General features: G+C 41.3%; 1 protein-coding gene across 7 annotated transcripts in view; it reads right to left on the reverse strand.

Annotated features, from left to right (window-relative positions):
- Rspo2 (R-spondin 2) overlaps positions 1–7005 on the reverse strand; it is a 136768-nt gene extending 129763 nt beyond the window's left edge. The window contains exons 1-2 of one of the 7 annotated variants that reach the window (XM_039079750.2): positions 6091–6997; positions 5429–5714 (exon numbers count right to left, since the gene is read on the reverse strand). In XM_039079750.2, coding sequence (XP_038935678.1) covers positions 5429–5543 — 115 coding nt within the window. In that variant the 5' untranslated portion in view covers positions 5544–5714; positions 6091–6997. Of the gene's footprint in view, positions 1–5428 lie in introns of all 7 variants that reach the window. The other 6 variants (XM_039079749.2, XM_063264114.1, XM_017595050.3 and 3 more) reach the window with 6 other exon arrangements.
- Positions 7006–18205: the final 11200 nt, after the last annotated feature.

An 18205-nucleotide genomic window follows, 5' to 3' on the forward strand; every position in this document is an offset into this window, starting at 1 on the left:
TGTTTGGCTGGTTTGTTTGGTTATGGTTGGTTGGTTTTCTGAGAGAGAGTTTCTTTGTGTAGCTCTGACTGTCTTCAAACTAGCTCTGCAGACCAGGCTGTCCTTGAACTCACAGACCTCTGGCTGCCTCTGGAGTGCTGGGATTAAAGGCATGCAACACCACTGCCCAGCCTACTGTAAAATTAATTTTAAAAAATGACTTCATCAGCCAACCTCTGTTTTGCTGTTAAATAAAAGTACTGTAAAAAGGGAAGACCAATAATCTTGACTAGAAAATCCTTTCAGAAAAAGGATGGAATTAGAAGTCAGACTGTAACCAAACGCAAAGTGAATGATGCCCACAAGATGACCAAGTATAGACAGCAGAGAAGGAAATGAAGAGAAGATTGGACAGTGATTGGACAGTGAGGTAACTGAAGAAGAGAAGGCAAAGGAATGCCCGTGACCTGTGGCAGAGCAGTCGCTTATGAGAAGTAGGTGGCCAGCGAGACAGGATATGAAGGGACAGGTCAGTGAGAGAGATTCGAGATGAACATTATAATGACATATATCTGTGGAAAGGCCATGACAAAGCCCTTCATTGTGCATGCTAACTCAAAACATAACTCAAAGCAAAACTTTGGGTTAGCAGCACTGCAGAACACCTAAAAAGTCAGAAGGGAAGAAAGGTTCCAGAGGAGAGAACAGAGGCAACAGAGGAAAAAGAGATGTAAAAGCAGTCAGTGGGAATAAAAGAAATAAAAGAGTAAGTAGCCTGGATAATCTATGAACTGGCCGGTTCCTGAATAAATCAGGAGGTAGGTTTGCATTATGGAATGAGAAGTGTCATTTCCAACTTGTGATTGCTGCAATATTGGATGCTGTTCCGGGTTTGCTTGAAGAGCAGATCAAGTAAGCCAGAATGAAATGGAAGGCTAGGAGAACGTCACCTATTCTGAATCCTTTCCAAGTGTCAGCGGCAAATAAGATGTTGGTCTGAGCTCAGCAATCGCCTGACCGCCTTGTACTGGTTAAAACACTGGCCGGGAAAACCGATGCAATTATGCTGCAAGTGAAAGCAGCCAATGGGCATAGGGGGCTGGGGTGGGGGTGAAGGAAAGAAAAGAAAGAACATGTTTATGTCGAAAGTTAAACATCACATCAACTTTTCTGAACTACTTTGGAACTTAAAAAAAAGCAAGCATACATACATACAAAATGTATTGTGAAGCTTTTAAGTGTACGTTAATATGTTCCATGTGCTAGTTTGTACTTTTGAAAGAATACTGGAAGAAATAAGCCATTAATAAAAAGTACTTATAGGAAACAAATACCTTTAAATCTCCTCATTAAACTATAAATGACAAACAAACTAATTTAGTTCTGTGCAGTGAAAGAGAAATTGTTTGTCTTTTTCTCCGACCTCAGCTGCCAGAAACACACCACACAGGTTGTGATATAGACGTCATCTTTGTAGAAGAAGCCAACAGTAATTTTGTGAGCACAAGAGGTTACGATGGAGGAGTGCTAGAGGCTTCTGAGAGAAAAGGTTACAAGCAACAGCGCTTGGAGTGCCACGCCCACCAGCCACACTAGTTACAGGTCCCTAAGCCTGGCTGCTTTGGAGCGCTTCCTCAAGAAGTCTCTCCTCTATGGCCATCCCTGACTCTGCCATAACCAAGCTGATCTGAAGAGTGGAAGTGGTTCAAGATTAAGCCACCATAGCCCAAACTCAGGAAATTCTGTGAGATCATAATAAAGTTATATTTCATATTTTCAGTAATTCAGCTTAAAAAATGTGGCTTACAATCACGCCATAAAGTAAGTAAATACAAAAAAAAAAAAATACAAACCATTTAAGAATAGAATTAAATCACAAGAACCCCAGACAGAGAGAATCATGGTTAACAGTAGCTAGTAGGGGCAGAGATAATCGTGGTTAACAGTGTTAGTAGAGACTGCTTACTAAATGAAGAGGAAAGGGCTAACAAATGTCAGTAGTTACTTTGCAGACAAAACATGAGTTGCCAATCAGCCTCCCCAAATATCAGCACGTGTGTCCCTTCTACAAAGATATGCATTCTTAGCACTGTGTTTGTGCCTAATTAATAAAATTGTTTCAGCTGGGCCCTATTAGTGACCATTAAATGCACTTTATGAAATAAGGGGAGAAAACCCAGTCACAGTCTACGATGGTCTTCACGAGATACTTTTGCCCCAAAGTTGACAAGGTTGAAATTTTATTTTCTCAATCTTCTGGCTATCTTTGGAATAAAACACGGAGCTAAAGGATACATTTGCTCTCTATTTCAGACTGGATGCAATTGACTTTAACTGACTAAATGATCCAATCTCTGCCAAGGATTTTATTTCATTAAGAAAATGATATTAAGGAGCATCTGAGATCATGGAGCAGACTAAACATAATGCCAAAGGAGTTCTGAAAATATGCCGCAGTGAAGGTTTGATTATTTGCAGATGGAATACAAAAAAAAAAAAGAAGAAGAAGAAGAAAAGAAGAAAATCAGGTCCCAGGGGCAAGCCTAACCAATCCTGGTGCCATTGCTGCCTGCCTGCATCAGAGCACTGAGCCAAGGAAATAACTCATCTTTTATGCTATGACACCTTTTTTTCTTTTTTCTTTTAAGTAGCAATCACTTTTTTCCTAGAAGGTAATATTTAACTGCCACTACGCAAAACAAAGGAGCAAGGGGAAATGTTGGTACCACAATAGGCTCTAGCATGTCAACTGTCAGTATTGACTCGATTTGGCTGGTAGTCAGACATTCACCAAAAAAAAAAAAAAAAAAAAAAAAAACAAACCACCACCCACCAAACCTTAATTTAAATCAATGTCCTTTGGAAAAGCCAATTGTTTGGTATGCACAACAATTGGTGTAGGATCAATCAGTGGACATGAGATCAATTAAAAGCAGCTTAAGTTTGTGAGGAAGGACAATTCACACAACTTGAGTTAGATCTCTATTCATTTCAATATGTTCACAATACAGTCCCTTAAGCTTCCTTGCAGGGCAGAAAAGCTACTATGACCCTGCGATGTCTAGCCAGTCCTTTAAGTAGTTCCACTTTTAATTAAAAACACAGTGCACCCTTTGTTGGCACAGATAGTATGGCCACTTTAAAAACTGTAGTTATTTCAGGCATAAACTTGGGATTCAGGAAGAGACATCTGTTGAGGGAGAGAAAGCCAGACACATACTTTGATAGGCGTTTTTTTTTTTTTGAAACAGCCATACCAGTGGACGTGGACGTGAAAGCCTTCAAACTGTAGGAATGACAAGGTTGCTTTGGCACTGTGGCTCATTTTCTAAGTGGGTTTTTAAATGTCAGAGTTGTGAGTGTGGATGGCAACTGATGTAAGAGATTCTGCTAAAGCAAGCTCGGAAACAAAATAGGATGTGATTCAGATACCCAAGAAGAAAAGCACAGGCAGTGAGCCTGGGAGATTGACCTATAGGAGAGACAAATGCATGCAGTATCGCTCCTGGCCGCAGGGGTGCTGTGACGCCATTCTCCACCCAGCCAACATCTCCGAATCCAGACAATGCCCTTAATTCTTCTCCACTGAACCACAGGGGCCAGCAGTGTGAATCAGAAGTTCACCACCAAATTAGTAAGTCATGTAATAGTCAAGAATGTGCTAAGGAGTTTTAGAGACTTCTGTAGTTTGCAAACTTTAGGCACTGTGGTATTTTCAACAAAACTGATTACAATTCCAGGTTTAAAAGTGACCATAGCTTCTCCAAACACTGTGGACCACAATGTAATAATAACAATAACAATAACAATAACAATAACAATAATAATAATAATAATGCCAGCCAAGCAACACCTGAAAATAATAATGGCATGGAGAAAGAACCCTGTTGAAAATGGTGAGAAGAGATGGAGAGTCACTTTTCAAAGTTGGGTAGCAATATGAAACTCTCCCAGCTTTTGGAGAGGAGATTCTCCATGATTTTTTATATGTAGTAATCTGAGGGAGGGAGGGAGGGAGGGAGGGAGAGAGAGAGAGAGAGAGAGAGAGAGCGCACCAGCCCTCAAATGTCAGAAAAAAGACTGGAGGTAGATATACATGTTCTTTATAATAAACCAGAGATGCATATCAACAATAAAAAACACTGGTTCTTCAAAAGTCGCCCATCATGTGTGATCTGAGACTTTGCTCAGGAATAGGCCAAGTTCTTAGCTCATGAAAAAAGCTTAATGCCCTTCAAAATGTCGTCAACAACAACAACAACATTGGTGTCTCCAAAAAACAGCTGCAGGGCCAGAATCCTTATCCAAGCAGAGACATTTATAGCCTGGTAAAACAAAGTCAAGGTCTCCAAGCCTCATGACAAATCCTACCAGTGTAAAAGATCAGCTTGGTGGTCAGACAGCGGATTTTCATCAGGTGCTAACAAAGGCTGTTGGGAAGGGCCCTACGCTGGTACTTCAACACTATGCCTGGGTGGTGCAGTTTATGTTAACGTCCCTACAGAAAACTTCCTTGTGTCTGGCTCAAAAATGCATATGGCTTAGCCACTGCCCTCCAGTAACACTGGAAGACAGGAGTCCAGAAATATGAGCACACTAAGACGAATTCCCCGAAATCTTTCTGGAGGCTTCCATCTGCCTTCACCCTTCATACAAATGATGGAGAAAAGTGAGCATTTAAAAAGACTCACATGAATCTCATTGAGGGAAAAACCCTTCCCTGAAATTGCTGCTTTTAAGGAAACAAACAGGGCAATGTGGGCTTATTTTTAACAAACATTCACGCTGCAGGGGAGAACTCCCGGAGAAAGCCAGAGCGGGAGTCGCTACTTAATTCATTAAGTTCCCATCGCTTCTCAGGTTCCAGAAAAGTGGAACAGTGTTGCTTTTTTTTTTTTTTTTTTTTTTTTTCTGGGCAACTCAGATTCTTCCACACAACTTGACATTTCTCCCCAACAGGCCCCTCGTGACACATACACACACACACACACACACACACACACACACACACACACACACACACACACACACACACACACGCCAGACCATGTCTAAAATTATCTGGGGGCACTCATGGGTCGGGAAATTAAAGACACTTGGACTTCGAGGAAGACGATTAAGAAGACAAAAGAAGAAAACTAGAAAAATGGATGCCACATAAGAAATATGATCCAAAGGAGAGTTCAGGAGAGGCAGCATGGCATAGACTGTGGACCACGGGATAAATCCCTGAACGCTTGCAAGAGGGAAGCCCAGCACTCCAAGCTCCCATTGCTTCTCTCTAAGGTCTCACCGCGCCTACTAGGAGCAGAAGAAAGCTTTCTGTGCAACTGTGAATGGGCAGTTATAGCCTACACAAAAATTGGGGTGCAGAGCACAGTCCTGTCCCTCGAGTTCCCAAAGCCTAGACGTGAATAAGCACTCCCACCTACTCAGGAACCCCACGCACCTTCAGGCGAGCGCGACCCACCTCGCTTACTGCGTCTCCATCGGTTGCCTTGGCACTGGCTGTAATCCATACAGTTCAGAATGATGAGAGCAAATGAGAAGAGGCAAAAACGCATCTGGACGGTCGGGCTGGGGAGAGACACCTCTCAAAAGTCGAGGAAATGCTGGGCTCCTGCAAGGAGACTGTGCGGGTCGCGCTCCTAGGGAGGACTCAGAGACAAATGCCACTGCCCAGGGGCTGCAATGATCAATTTGGCTTGATGGGCATCTCTCCCTCCGCGGTGAACCTGGGAGATGAGGAAAAGAGAAGCTGGGTGGGTGGAGGACCGAGAGAACCCGGAGGAGGTACCTGCACCTTCGCGCCTCTTGGTTTAAAGAAAGGAGGGAGGGAGGACGCGAACTCACTGGCAGGACCCACGCAGCAGTTTAACGCAGATGACACAGCTGCAGGCGACTTGGAGAGGAAGGTGATTACAATCAGTGAATTAGCAACCTCTGCCGAGCAGTGGCTTCTGACCCTGGGGAAAGGGCGTTGTGCGAGCTCTGCGGAAGGGAAGGAGCTCTAGAAGCAGCCGCGCGCAGGGCTTTAAAGGGGCGTTCTGACGCCCTTCGCTCCCCAGACGGGCTATCCCAGAGCCGCGGCACCAGGTGTGGATCGCCTACCGTGCGCTCGTGTCTCGGGCTGCACGGCGTGCCTAGGCGCGGCGCTCCATCCCAGGCTCGGGAAGCGAGCCGGGCTGTTTGGTCAGCACGTGGGCTCGGAAAAAGTTTGCGGACACCCGCCCGGAGCTCTTGGCAGCTTTGGGAATCCGCCGGCTGCAGAAGGGTCCCCGGACCCCAAGGGTCTTCGGGGCTAGCGGCGCGTAGCAAAAGCGCGCGGCCGGGCAAGCACAACCGCAAGCGCTGGGATGCTGGGTCTCCACCTTCGAGAGCGATTCCAGGCGAGGGGCGAGTCCGCTCTTCTCTTGGCGTCCGGGTCCAGTCGCTGCTCCCAGTGCTCTCTCCACCACCACTTCACAGCTGAAGTTTCTCGCTGCTTGAGCTAGGGGAGACAGAACACTGCCCGGGAGGCCGAAGGGATGTGGCCAGCGCACTTTCCGATGGAGATGCACACAAGCTAAGGCTCGGGATGCTTCTATAAGTAGGTGGTGCTGTGGTCCAAGACATCTAAAGCCAGGCTGCCTCAGAGTTCCTGGGTCCTAAAGCCAGAAACGCTCCGGTTTCCCTGAGGTCCTAAAGAGCACTGACAGCATACAGAGAGCTTCCTGTAAGAAAAATAATGCTCACCAGGCTCTCCCACAGGGATTGTCTAAACTGGAGAGTGTCTAGGGTGAGAAATATGGCCTGACCTTACTGTTCACACCCAAGACATCCTCTCTCGAGCAATGGGGTCGTTTTCCACCTTTCCAACTAGCCTTTCTCCAGAAGAATCTGTTGGGGACCTGAAGATGCCTTCTACTTTGCACCAAGGTGCTACTAATTTTGACCTAGTGAGATCTTCTGCCATAAGCTCACTGCTCTTGGAAATACTGTATTTCTTCTTTGAGGAAAAGATAAGAATCTATGTTAAACATGGCCATACCGGCGTCTTTTTAGATGTGTTGTAGGCACCGTTGTTACTGCAGCATTTTACTGACTGTTGGTTGGTTTTATTTTTGTGATTGGGCTGTAGCCCGGGCCAATCTGGAACTCATCCTGGTAAGGCTGACCTAGAATTCCTGATCCCTCTGCCTCCACCACCTAAGAGCTAGGATTACAAACACATGCAACAGTCCAGGCTCTATAATAACATTTTGTACTATTTCAATTCTCCTTTTTGTTCCTTCAGTTTCTGCATGTGCTCAGAAATTTGAACTGAAGAATCACATAGAAGTAATGGGGACTTTAATAGCCATGTTTAGTAATCAGTCCACTATTGTCTGTAATATTCCTGTTCTAGGAATTGGGGTCCCTGAGAACAAGTGAGCTGGAGTTGAAGTTACTAGTGCTGTCTCATTGATAAGAAAATTGAGCTAAGACTTGCCCACAGGGTACAAACTTCTGACTGGACACTTGGAAGCAGTTACTTTGACCCAGCTTCTCAAATCCTCAACTTTTTATTATTATTATATTATATATATTATATATATATACATATATTGTTTGGTGTGTGTGTGTGTTGGTGTTTTGCCTGTATTGTGTGCAAGTGTTCCTGGCCCCGTTCAAGGCCACAAGAGGGTGTCAGATCACCAGGGACTGGACTTAGAGACAGTTGTCAGTCAACATGTAGATGCTGGGAATTGAACCCTCAGTCCTTTGGAAGAGCACACAGGGGTTTGGTTTGTTCGTTTGTTTGGGTTTTTTGACTTTGTTTTGTTTTGTTTTTAGTTAATCATTCCTTTGGTTTACATCTCAAATGGTATCTCACTTCCTAGTTACACTCTCCCTCCTCATCCCTCCAGCATCCCCCTATGCTGAGGCATCAAGCCTCCCAGGACCAAGGGCCTCTCCTCCCGTTGCTGTCATGCAAGGCCATCCTCTGCTACATATGTATCTGGAGCCATGGATCCCTCCAGGTACACTCCTTGGTTGGTGGTCTAGACTCTGGGAGAACTGGGTGGTCAGGCCAGCCTATGTTGCGTTTCCAATGGGATTGCAGTGCCCTCTGCTCCTCCAAACCTTCTACCAGCTCCCCAAACAGGTTCCCTGAGCTCAGACTGATGGTTGGCTCCAAAGATCCACATCTGCATTGGTCAGTTGCTGGCCAGACTTCCTCAGGACCTGCCATACTAGGTTCCTGTCAGCAAGCACCTCTTGTCCACGGCAACAGTGTAGGGTTTGGTGTCCACAGACATGATGAATCCCAAGGTAGGGCAGTCCCTGGTTTGCCCTTCCTTCACTCTCTGTTCCATTTTCTGTCCCTGTTCTTCCTTTTGACAGGAACATTTCTGGGTTAAAAACTTTGAGATGGGTGGGTGTCTCCAATCCCTCGACTGGGGGCCATGTCTATCTGCTGGAGGAGGATTCTAAAGGATCTATCTCCCTCTTCTCTGTTCATTTTAGCTAAAGACATCCCTGTTGGGTCCTGGGAGCCTCATGTTTCCCTGTTGTCTGGGACCCTCCAGTGGTCATCCCCAGTTCCCCATCCTCCCAGCTACATATTTTTGTTCAATTTCCTGGCCCTCTGTACCTCTCTCACATCTCCAGATCCTGATGCTGCCACCCTTATTTCCTCCTCCTCTTTTCCCCCGCCCATCCCCCTTTCCCTCCTCCTTCCCCAATCATCCTGTTCCCCCCTCACTGCAGGACTGAAGCATCCACACCCTGGTCTTCCTTCTCCGTATGTTCTGTGGGTTGTATTATAGGCATTGTGGGCGTGTACACAGTGTTCTTAACTGCTGACATTTTATCACAAAATTCAGAAATGACTGGAAAGAACTCAGCATGGACTATTCTCTCCAGCGTGGTAAATGCCACTCTCTCCACATCATCACATACACTAGGTGCTGTCCTTCCAAGGATGAAATTCAAGGGAGGAAAAAAATGCTCTCCCCAATAGGCTTCCTGGTTCCAGCATAGCTCTGAAACACATTTAAGGTTGATAAATTTTCCATGTCCATTCAGAAGAGCAAACAGAAGCATAGACAGCACTGCTTTACTGGGTTACTTTACACAGTTATCTGGATCGCCATTTCTTTGGCAGTATTTTCAGGAAATTAGATCAAGTTCTCGTTCACCTCTTCTACCCAAAAAATCCATCTTTTAGCAATTTGCTGTGGGGTCTAAGGAGTCTGAGAGCAAAGTCACCCATGAGTAGGTTGGATTTATGGGCTGCTTATCCCCAGTACTTGAGAATTTCACTCCTTTGGGTTGCCCTGTCTTAACCTGAAATATTTTACAACGGTCAGCTTCAGTGTTCAATGCATGAGAAAAGAATTTAGCAGCCTATGGACAAATGTGTTTAATAACACAAAAAATAGACTCTGGAAGGAAAGATGCCTGAGTACTTTTTGGTGATATCCTGGTTTCTTCCTTTATTTGTAAAGGGTCGAGCAGAACCTTAAGGTCTGTCATGCAAGCACTATTTTATAGTCTCATGCTTGATTTCCGACACAAACTTATCTGTATAAAATCTTTTTCTTGTCCCCACACTATTCCAAGGATCTAAGATTATTCTCCCACTTAAAATATAGCCTCACAGGATTCTACACTGTTAAGGATCTTAACCCCATACATACCTTTGCTTCCTTTTATTCCTAAATTCAGAATGTGCTGCTGTTAGAGCTGGTGGTTCATAGTCACTCCACTCTGGAGACTCAATAGCCATTTTCTTCTGAGTTTATTGGTTTCAAAGGAGCTTTGAAAGTAGGTGTGTGCCCAGTGTTTGTTTACAAAGCACACTGTTGAGGCCGACTCCGTACCATTCACAGTTGTCAGAATGGCTCTTCCTTAGAAACAGTTCATTCTTGAAAGCCTTTTGAGTTATGAGTCCATTTCTTCACTTCCAGAGATGAACATATTCTTAATAAAAGATTTGCATCTGTCAATCAAACGTGTGTATTTATGCATGTTGTGTTCTTATCTTTAACGGATTCTCATGGCTCTTTCTCTTTTCAGGTAGAAGGTTATAAGACCGGGAGAGTGAGATGTCCTAGATAGCAGGTGATCTTTGTGTCTTTCATTTTGTATCATTCATTCAGATAGCTTAAATTTGCAGTTCTTGCAAAAGACCATTACGTCGAAGTCTCACGCACCTCCCTCTCCCAGGTAGCCTGCTCTCTTTCTTAGTGTTATTTTAGCATAGTTTTTTAAGTTTTGATTAGACTTCCAAAGGTAAATCCTTAGCTATTTTTGTGCTTGCCAATAAATGTGTGTGTATGTGTGTGTGTACTCACATATATGTGAATGTATGTGTATTTACACGTGTTCTTACTTACCTCTCTTACATCCTAGTCTCTCTCTCTTGAACGACTTGGATAGTATAGTTACTAACTGAGACCTCAATGTTTTAAGTGTGCCTCAGAGTTCATTCCATTTCAACTCAGTGTCATTTTTCTTCTTTTCAGGAAATCATATATATTTTCATTTTATTTATTTAGTCAGCTCCGACACTATCGTCTTTTTCTCTCTTTTTGAAAGTACCACATCACATGATCTTCCATGATAAATTCCTAAAACTAGGAAAGTTGAATTAAACAGTTATACATACCTTTGTTCTCTCTCTCTCTCTCTCTTCCTCTCTCTTCCTCTCTCTTCCTCTCTCTCTCTCTCTCTCTCTCTCTCTCTCTCTCTCTCTCTCTGTGTGTTTCCCTCAAATTGCTGCATAAACATTTAATGATACTTCATTGTAAAAGAATCCTTTTTCAGTAAAAACAAAATAATACATTTCTTTTTTTAAGATTTATTTATTTATTTATTTATTTATTTATTTATTTATTTACTTTTCGAGTACACTCTAGCTGTCTTCGACATACCAGAAGAGGGCATCAGACTCCATTACAGATGATTATGATCTATCATGTGGTCACTGGGAATCGAACTCAGGACCTCTGGAAGAGCAGTCAGTCCTCTTAACTGCTGAGCCATCTCTCAGGCCCCAACAATGTGTTTCTTAAAATTCAAGTAGAAAAAAGTGGATTTGTGGGCTGGAGAGGTGGTTCCATGGTTCATAGCATTGACTGCTCTTCCAAAGGACCAGGGTTCAATTCCCAGCACCCACATGCCAGTGTATAGCTGCTGTTAACTCTAGTTTCAGGGTTTTAACACCTTCTCACACACTTACATGTGGGCAAAACACTATCGCACCTAAAATAAGAATAAATTACTTTACAGTGGGCTTGCAGTAAAGTTTTAATTAGTAATTCTTGGTTTTTAAAGAAAATCATCTTCCCCTCGTATGTCTAAATCATATTTCCTTTTCTGTCAGCTCTCTGAATATGCAATATATTCCTTTTCTATTGTCTTCATACTGTCTTTTGAGTTGTAGAACACAGCCTGTTAAAATGGATTATGCCTTGTGATTTGAGCTGAAAGTATGTGGGGTTTTTTTTCTGTTTGTCTTTTTGTCTTTTTTACCATGGTTTTTATGTAGTACACATGAAGGAAACCTTAAAGACTGTGCTGGAATGGAGTTTGTCAGTCTCCCCTCACGTAGGTCGCAGTTGGCAGTTGCTCATCGCATTGCTTCACAGTCTCATTCAGGGGGTGGCAGACTCATAGTTTCCGCAGCACACAGAGAACGCTCATGATTGATCTCCTCCTAGCACAACAGAGGCTAGGGTAGGACAGACTCTGCTTTCTCTGAATCTTGGGTATTTATGTTCACAGATTTGGTTGAATTTGGCATGGACTCTTGCTTTCCTTCGCTGACTGAGTCAGAGTCTCTTATCTCTTATGTTATCAGATATTCATAGTCTCACACTAAAGTTTCCCACAATGTTTTTATTCGTTGTTGATATTTGTTCATGGTACATGTAATATTACCAGCTGGAACAATGTTGCATTTTGTGCCATTGTGTCAATATGAATTATGTAAAATTTTCCTCTTAAATATATTAAATGTCCATTCTCCTAGCTGTATGAGATAATTTATTTATTGTATTTCATTTATTATATTTGTGTAGAGAAATTAGATTAATGAGACAAATCTTCAACAAGGTCACAGATCAGCCCTTATCCAGCCCAACTTGTTTTAAAAAGTCACACTATAACCCCTTATTTAATGTTTTAAAAATGTGTAAATGTTTGATTCTCCAAAAGCTAGCCCTGTGTCCTGCCACTTGAGAACTTGTCTCTATGCTAGCATGATAACGCCCATACTTGCTTTTGTTCTCCATCTCCTGGAAATAATGCAGGAGGCCATTTTGTTGTTTCCAAAGGAAATCCAGATCAGACCAGCTCAATAGTGCAAATCAAGATCTGACCTGAAATTTTAGTTTTCTCCATCTGTAATCTGTGCCCTCACACTTTTTAGCTGCATCGCTTCGGTATTCTTGTGTACAACTGTGCGACTTTCGGAAGCAAACGTTATTGTGAAAACAAGAGATATACGGAGATTCTCAGTTATCTAAAACTTGGGTTCAGTTTTCACTGCTCTGAATGGGGTATCTCTTTCACTCTGTTTGGACAATGGCTAATCTGTTTGTGCTGTGGCTACGATAAACAACTGAGCAGGTAACATCTTCCCCAGAACTTTTCAGTCTTAGCATCCAAAGAAGATACACCATTTCCAAACACCATCTTCAAGGGCAGATGTCCATTTCACCCTCAGCAAGTGAATGGGAACTTTCAGCAGGCAGTTCCTGTGCTAGACCCCTTGCCTGTTCCAGTGGTTTCCATCTTTATTTTACCTTTACCCTGGTTTTGTTACTTTCTAGATGTATTTTACCTGGTAATGTTAAATGGATTTCTAGAAGCCTCTATGTTGAACCAATATGGGGGGATAGACTTTAAACATAATAGAAAACAAAACATTAGTAAGAAAACTAATATGGGGTTCTTTGAGTTCCTGAAGACAACTACTCTATTCAGAAAAGAACTAAGAAAATAAGCAGGTAGTGAACCTGGGGGCTGACTAATCCCACTGGGAGATAGAATTAAGTCAGACAGAGGGAGAGAAGGAGAGAGGGAGACAGGGAGACAGGAAGACAGGGAGACAGGAAGACAGGGAGACAGGGAGACAGGGAGACAGGGAGACAGGGAGACAGGGAGACAGGGAGACAGGGAGACAGGGAGAGGAAGAGGGACCAAATTTTCACATAAACCCTCCTTCTAGTGGACCACAGTGATATTTGGAAGTATCAAAAAATAACTTTAAAGTAGTATCTGAGGGTCCCCTCAAAGTCTACTTATTTTTCCCTTCTAGAGCAAGGGAAATAACCCTAGCTAAGTAAATAATCCGAGCTCTTACTGAGGATGGACAGGAGAAAGATTTACAGTTTTAAACTTGACTTCATCCATTAAAGAAGTCTGGAGCTATGAACTGGCTCAAGCCAGGCTGTGCCTCAGTGGTGAGTCAAGTTATACTTGTAAGCCACACTTACTGTTTTCCTGTTATACAAATCAGATCATTAACTGTGCAATTTAATAGATAAAATTATTTTACTAGTTATGAAAATAGATTAAATGGTCATATATAGCCTTTTTACTTTATACAAATATCAAATATCAATATTTGCTTGCTTTTATTCTTTGTCTGGGCCACACAGATGTGGGGATTGTACTTAATTTGGTATCCAAATATTTAGATTGAAAAGTGTAAGCCAGGTGCTGTGTGGTGCATGCCTGTATTACAAGTACCACAGGCAACTGTCACAGGTTGAAGGCCAGCCTGATCTACATGTCACACCAGGCAGGATAAATAGCAATACCTCATTTCAGTAAACCAAAGTAAATAAACATATGGGTATGAAACAGACAGTGTGGCGTAGCTAAACAAGAATGCTACCACTACAGCAGAGGCCATGTGAGCAAGATGTGCTACTCTCTTCTACAAAGATTGGTGTGTCTGTGTGTAAATATGTAGTCATCCTATGTGGAAGCATAAATTCACTTTTGCGTTTGAGAATTAAATGTGATTAAATGTGACTTGGCTCAGCCCAAGTCATGTATCCGTATGGGTTGTGTATGGCTCTCATCTCATTCCTTCCTCTAAGGAAATAAAAGTGACATTTCCAGCTACTGTAGGTCACCTTTTCTCTTACTCTTTATTACAGATCTTCTTTTGGAAGATAATGATTTTACTTTATAGTTATTATCATTTTGAGAGATAATAACATTAGAGAACTAAAAGTCCGTTCAGTTGCCATTTCTTTTCATGCACTTTCCTTTAGTCACTTAACAAACATATTGGAACCTCTGTATTGGCAGTGCTATAAATAGTGAGTGTATTCTGTGAAAAAGGAAGACAGCAGATTCCAAGCTAACAAATAATTTTTAAAAATAACGTCATTTTTGTTTCCTGGAGTTTTTATTTTATTTAAGTACCTTTTCTCCAATTTTTCAAACTTAGGACATATTTTGGGTTATCCATACCATGCAGACATGGGTTTTATTACAGCTTTCAGACATATGTGCTATTGTGCTGAGTTCAGCATCCTTCCCTGCTATGGCAATGTCTCCTTTGTCAACTTCTCCTGTTTTCTGATCCTGATTCCATCACCACCTCCCCTCCTTCTGTCTCCCTTAAGCGCTTTCTCCTTTCCCATAATCCTCTTTCTAGTTTCACAACCTATGCACATACAAATAAACACACACACACACACACACACACACACACACATATATATGGTAGTTTTATTTGCAGTATTTTTTTAAGTTCAATGTTGATTTCAATAGTATCTGTAATAGCTAGAACTATTTTTTGTTTGCCTTTTATTTAAGTGTACATTTTTGACAACTGTTTTTCAGAAATTAGGCAGATATAGCTATTCAGAATATATATTCTGAGCCCCATATTTCACTGATCTTCTTGACACTTGGTTCCTATGGTTCTGTATTTTAAGATTTGGAGTTACAACTCCAGCGTCACTCTTTCTGCTTAGAATTGAATTGTCTGTTAGGAGTCTTTTATGCTTCCGTATGAATTTTGAGATTATTTTTCTCTATTTCTAGGAATGATGTCACTGGAATTGGGGTATATTGAATTTGTAGATTGCTTTTTGAACTACACTTATTTTTCCCTTTGTGTTATGTAAGAATCCCATTTATACATATAGTGCATGTGGTAAACATGTCCCAATTAAATGAGTTCTCCACAGTGTCGTATTTTCTGTATTTGACCAGTTACGGGCCACTATGCTAATCACCCTCTACTGTAAGACAAACTTTCCCTTACATGTGTGTATAAATGTAAAACTTAGGGGAAATATATTACTGTGTCTATTTAACTGAATAATATTATTAGGTTCTCCCCTAGGGCCTATCACCTAAGCCAGCTCCAGTTTTTTTGGCAGATTTACAGTGCCAGGCATGAATTCCATTTTTGAGAGTGGGATTTAATACAATCAGAAATTGTTTGGCTGCTGCCATAATGATACTATTAATGTAAGAGCAGAGAGAATGGGCAAATTTGTCCTGTATCAAAATCTAAAAGAAATGTTCTGTTTTCCCTATCTGATGTAATACTGGCATAGGTTTCTCGTATATAGCCTTTACCTTTTGGTAAGTTCTTCCTATTACTAGGTCTTTAGGTCTTCTGTCATGAAGGAATGCTGAACTTGATTGACAGGCTTTCCTGGATCTGTGGAGATATTCATGTGGATTTTGTACTTAAGTTTCTGATCTGTGTTCCATTTATTGATTAGCATGTATTGAACCAAACTTGGATCCATGGAATAAAATCAACCTGTTCTTCAATACAGACTTATTGGTATGTTCTTAAATATTGTTTGTGTCCTACTTTGATTCTGTTGCTATGATGAACACAAAGAAAGAAGGCAACTAGGAGAGGAAAGGGCTTGCTCCTGGGCTTCAATTCAGAAAGCCAGTTAGCAGTACACCTCGACTGGCTTCAGCTGTAAGAGTCTGACTTGAATGTCCATCTTGGCTTCCCTCCATGATGAACTATAACCTAAGAGATAAAATAGCATATTCGTATGTATTTGAGTTCCCTCTTAGTTTTTTGGCACCAGCTTAATATCCAGATTCATCTTGGTTTTTGTTGTTGTTGTTCTGTTTTGTTTTGTTGTGTTTTGTTTTAGAAAATTATACTTAGTATGAGGTCCTGGGTTTTGAGTGTATACAGTCCTCCTTGAAACATTGGCGAGCATCTGGTCCTTCTCAGCATCAGAGCTAAAATCTGGAGTTTTCACCCTCCCCTTCCAATCCAATAATAAATCTAGTCTAGCATTTTCTTTTCCATATTTGTAGCTGTCTTCTTGCAGCAGTGATGAATGTAATGTGGAAATGATGAAAGGTTGCCATTGTGGAAGCACAGAAAGAGTAAGTATGAGCTTATTCTTCAAAACTCAGCAAAAAGCTACCAGAGAAATAAGAAATTGGAATCAGAACTGATAGACTGGGGAAAAACAGAAAGGAAAGAAGCCCAATACTTATGTAGCAAACTGTGTCCTGATGGGGTGGAGCATGAAGTGGAGAAGGTTTAGACTACTATTTCTCAACCTGTGGGTTGAGACCCCATTGGGAGTTGAATGACCCCTTTCTCAGGGGTCACCCAAGACCATTGGAAAACACAAATGTTTACATTATAATTCATAATAATGGCATAATTGCAGTTATGAAATAGCAATGAAAATGATAGAATATTTGGGGATTACCACATCATAAGGAACTGTAGTAAAGGGTCACAGAATTAGGAAGGTTGAGAACCACTGGTTTAGACTGATCAAGTAGACAACAGTCAGACTACAGGTGAACGGCACTTCAATGTTGATAACCATGAACATTTTCTTCAATGCCTTGAGTAATTTTTTAAGAAGGGAGCATAGCATATCCAGTTCTTTCTTTGAAAAATAATTATACTAGCAAAACTAAGGTTCTATTGGAAAGAAACCAATTAACAGAATACTTATAGAATGTTTATGATGCTATATAATTAGTTGTCTCTCATATAGGCTACTGCACATCACTTAAAATATATGTGCAAAGTTGGTTCTCGTTTCTCATTATAGATATACTCCTTAGAGTCACTAGAAATACTGAATTATTTAATATTCAATGTTGTTTTGAGGAAAACCACAGTAGTATTTTCTTGGAAAACCTACATTACATTATTTTCATAAGCCAGTTGGTATATAAATTTATCTTATTCCATGTATGTTCCAAGACACCCTATTAAATATATACACTGATCCACGGACATTGAGACAAGGTGACACTCTAATATCTCAGGACCATAGTAAGATCAGTTCTGTTTATCTTTTCTCTAAGGCACTTAACAGCCTCCTTGCCCTTAGGAAAACAATCCTTCAATCCTTCTCCATAGTGAACAGCCATGTTGAAGGACAAAAATGTACAACATCTGGCACTGAATAGGTCACAAAAAGCTGGTGCTTAGTTATAGTTTGAGAGCTGAGACAGGAAGCTAGGACAGTACCTAGCTGACCTCAGATGGGAATGTGCACATCAGGCAGTAAACATTACTTACAAGTTTGAGCATGTTTATTAATGACAGAGCCAGTATCATAACATTGATTTTGGGATTACTAATAAATTTTAAACAGTATGCAAATTTATAAAAAATGGATTCTAGATAAATATATCTACGAAACAAAACTAATACATGATTTGTATAAATAAAAAGTAAGAAAAAAAAGCAGATTTGAAAAAAAGATAAGGTAAGATGCAAGGATGAAAAGATAAATGCCAAAGTTTCTGTTTTGGAAGGTGTTGTGATTTGATAGGAACGGCTCCCATAGACTCATGTGTGTGACGGCTTGACCCATATGAAGTGCCACTATTAGGAGGTGTGGCACTTGGTCACTGTGGAGGTGGGCTTTAAGGTCTAACGTGCCCATGGTGGGCTTAGTAGGCCATTCATTTTCATTGCCTGTAGATCAAGATGTAGGACTGTTAACTTCCCCAGCTCTATGCCTACCTGCATGCTACTATGCTTCCTGCCATGATAACAATGGGATAAATCTCTGAAAATGTAAGCCCACCTCAATGAAATGTTTTCCTTAATAAGAAAAAAAAAGCAACACTTTCATGGTATCTCTTCACAACATAAAACCTTAAGATAAAAGTTTGTATAACTATCAAGATACTAACACAAATTACTATCATGGAGGAGTCATACATTGGAATCATGAAATGTTTGAACTTGATCAACAATCTGACA

Source organism: Rattus norvegicus, chromosome 7, assembly GCF_036323735.1.
Source record: "Rattus norvegicus strain BN/NHsdMcwi chromosome 7, GRCr8, whole genome shotgun sequence".
Classification (NCBI taxonomy): domain Eukaryota; kingdom Metazoa; phylum Chordata; class Mammalia; order Rodentia; family Muridae; genus Rattus; species Rattus norvegicus.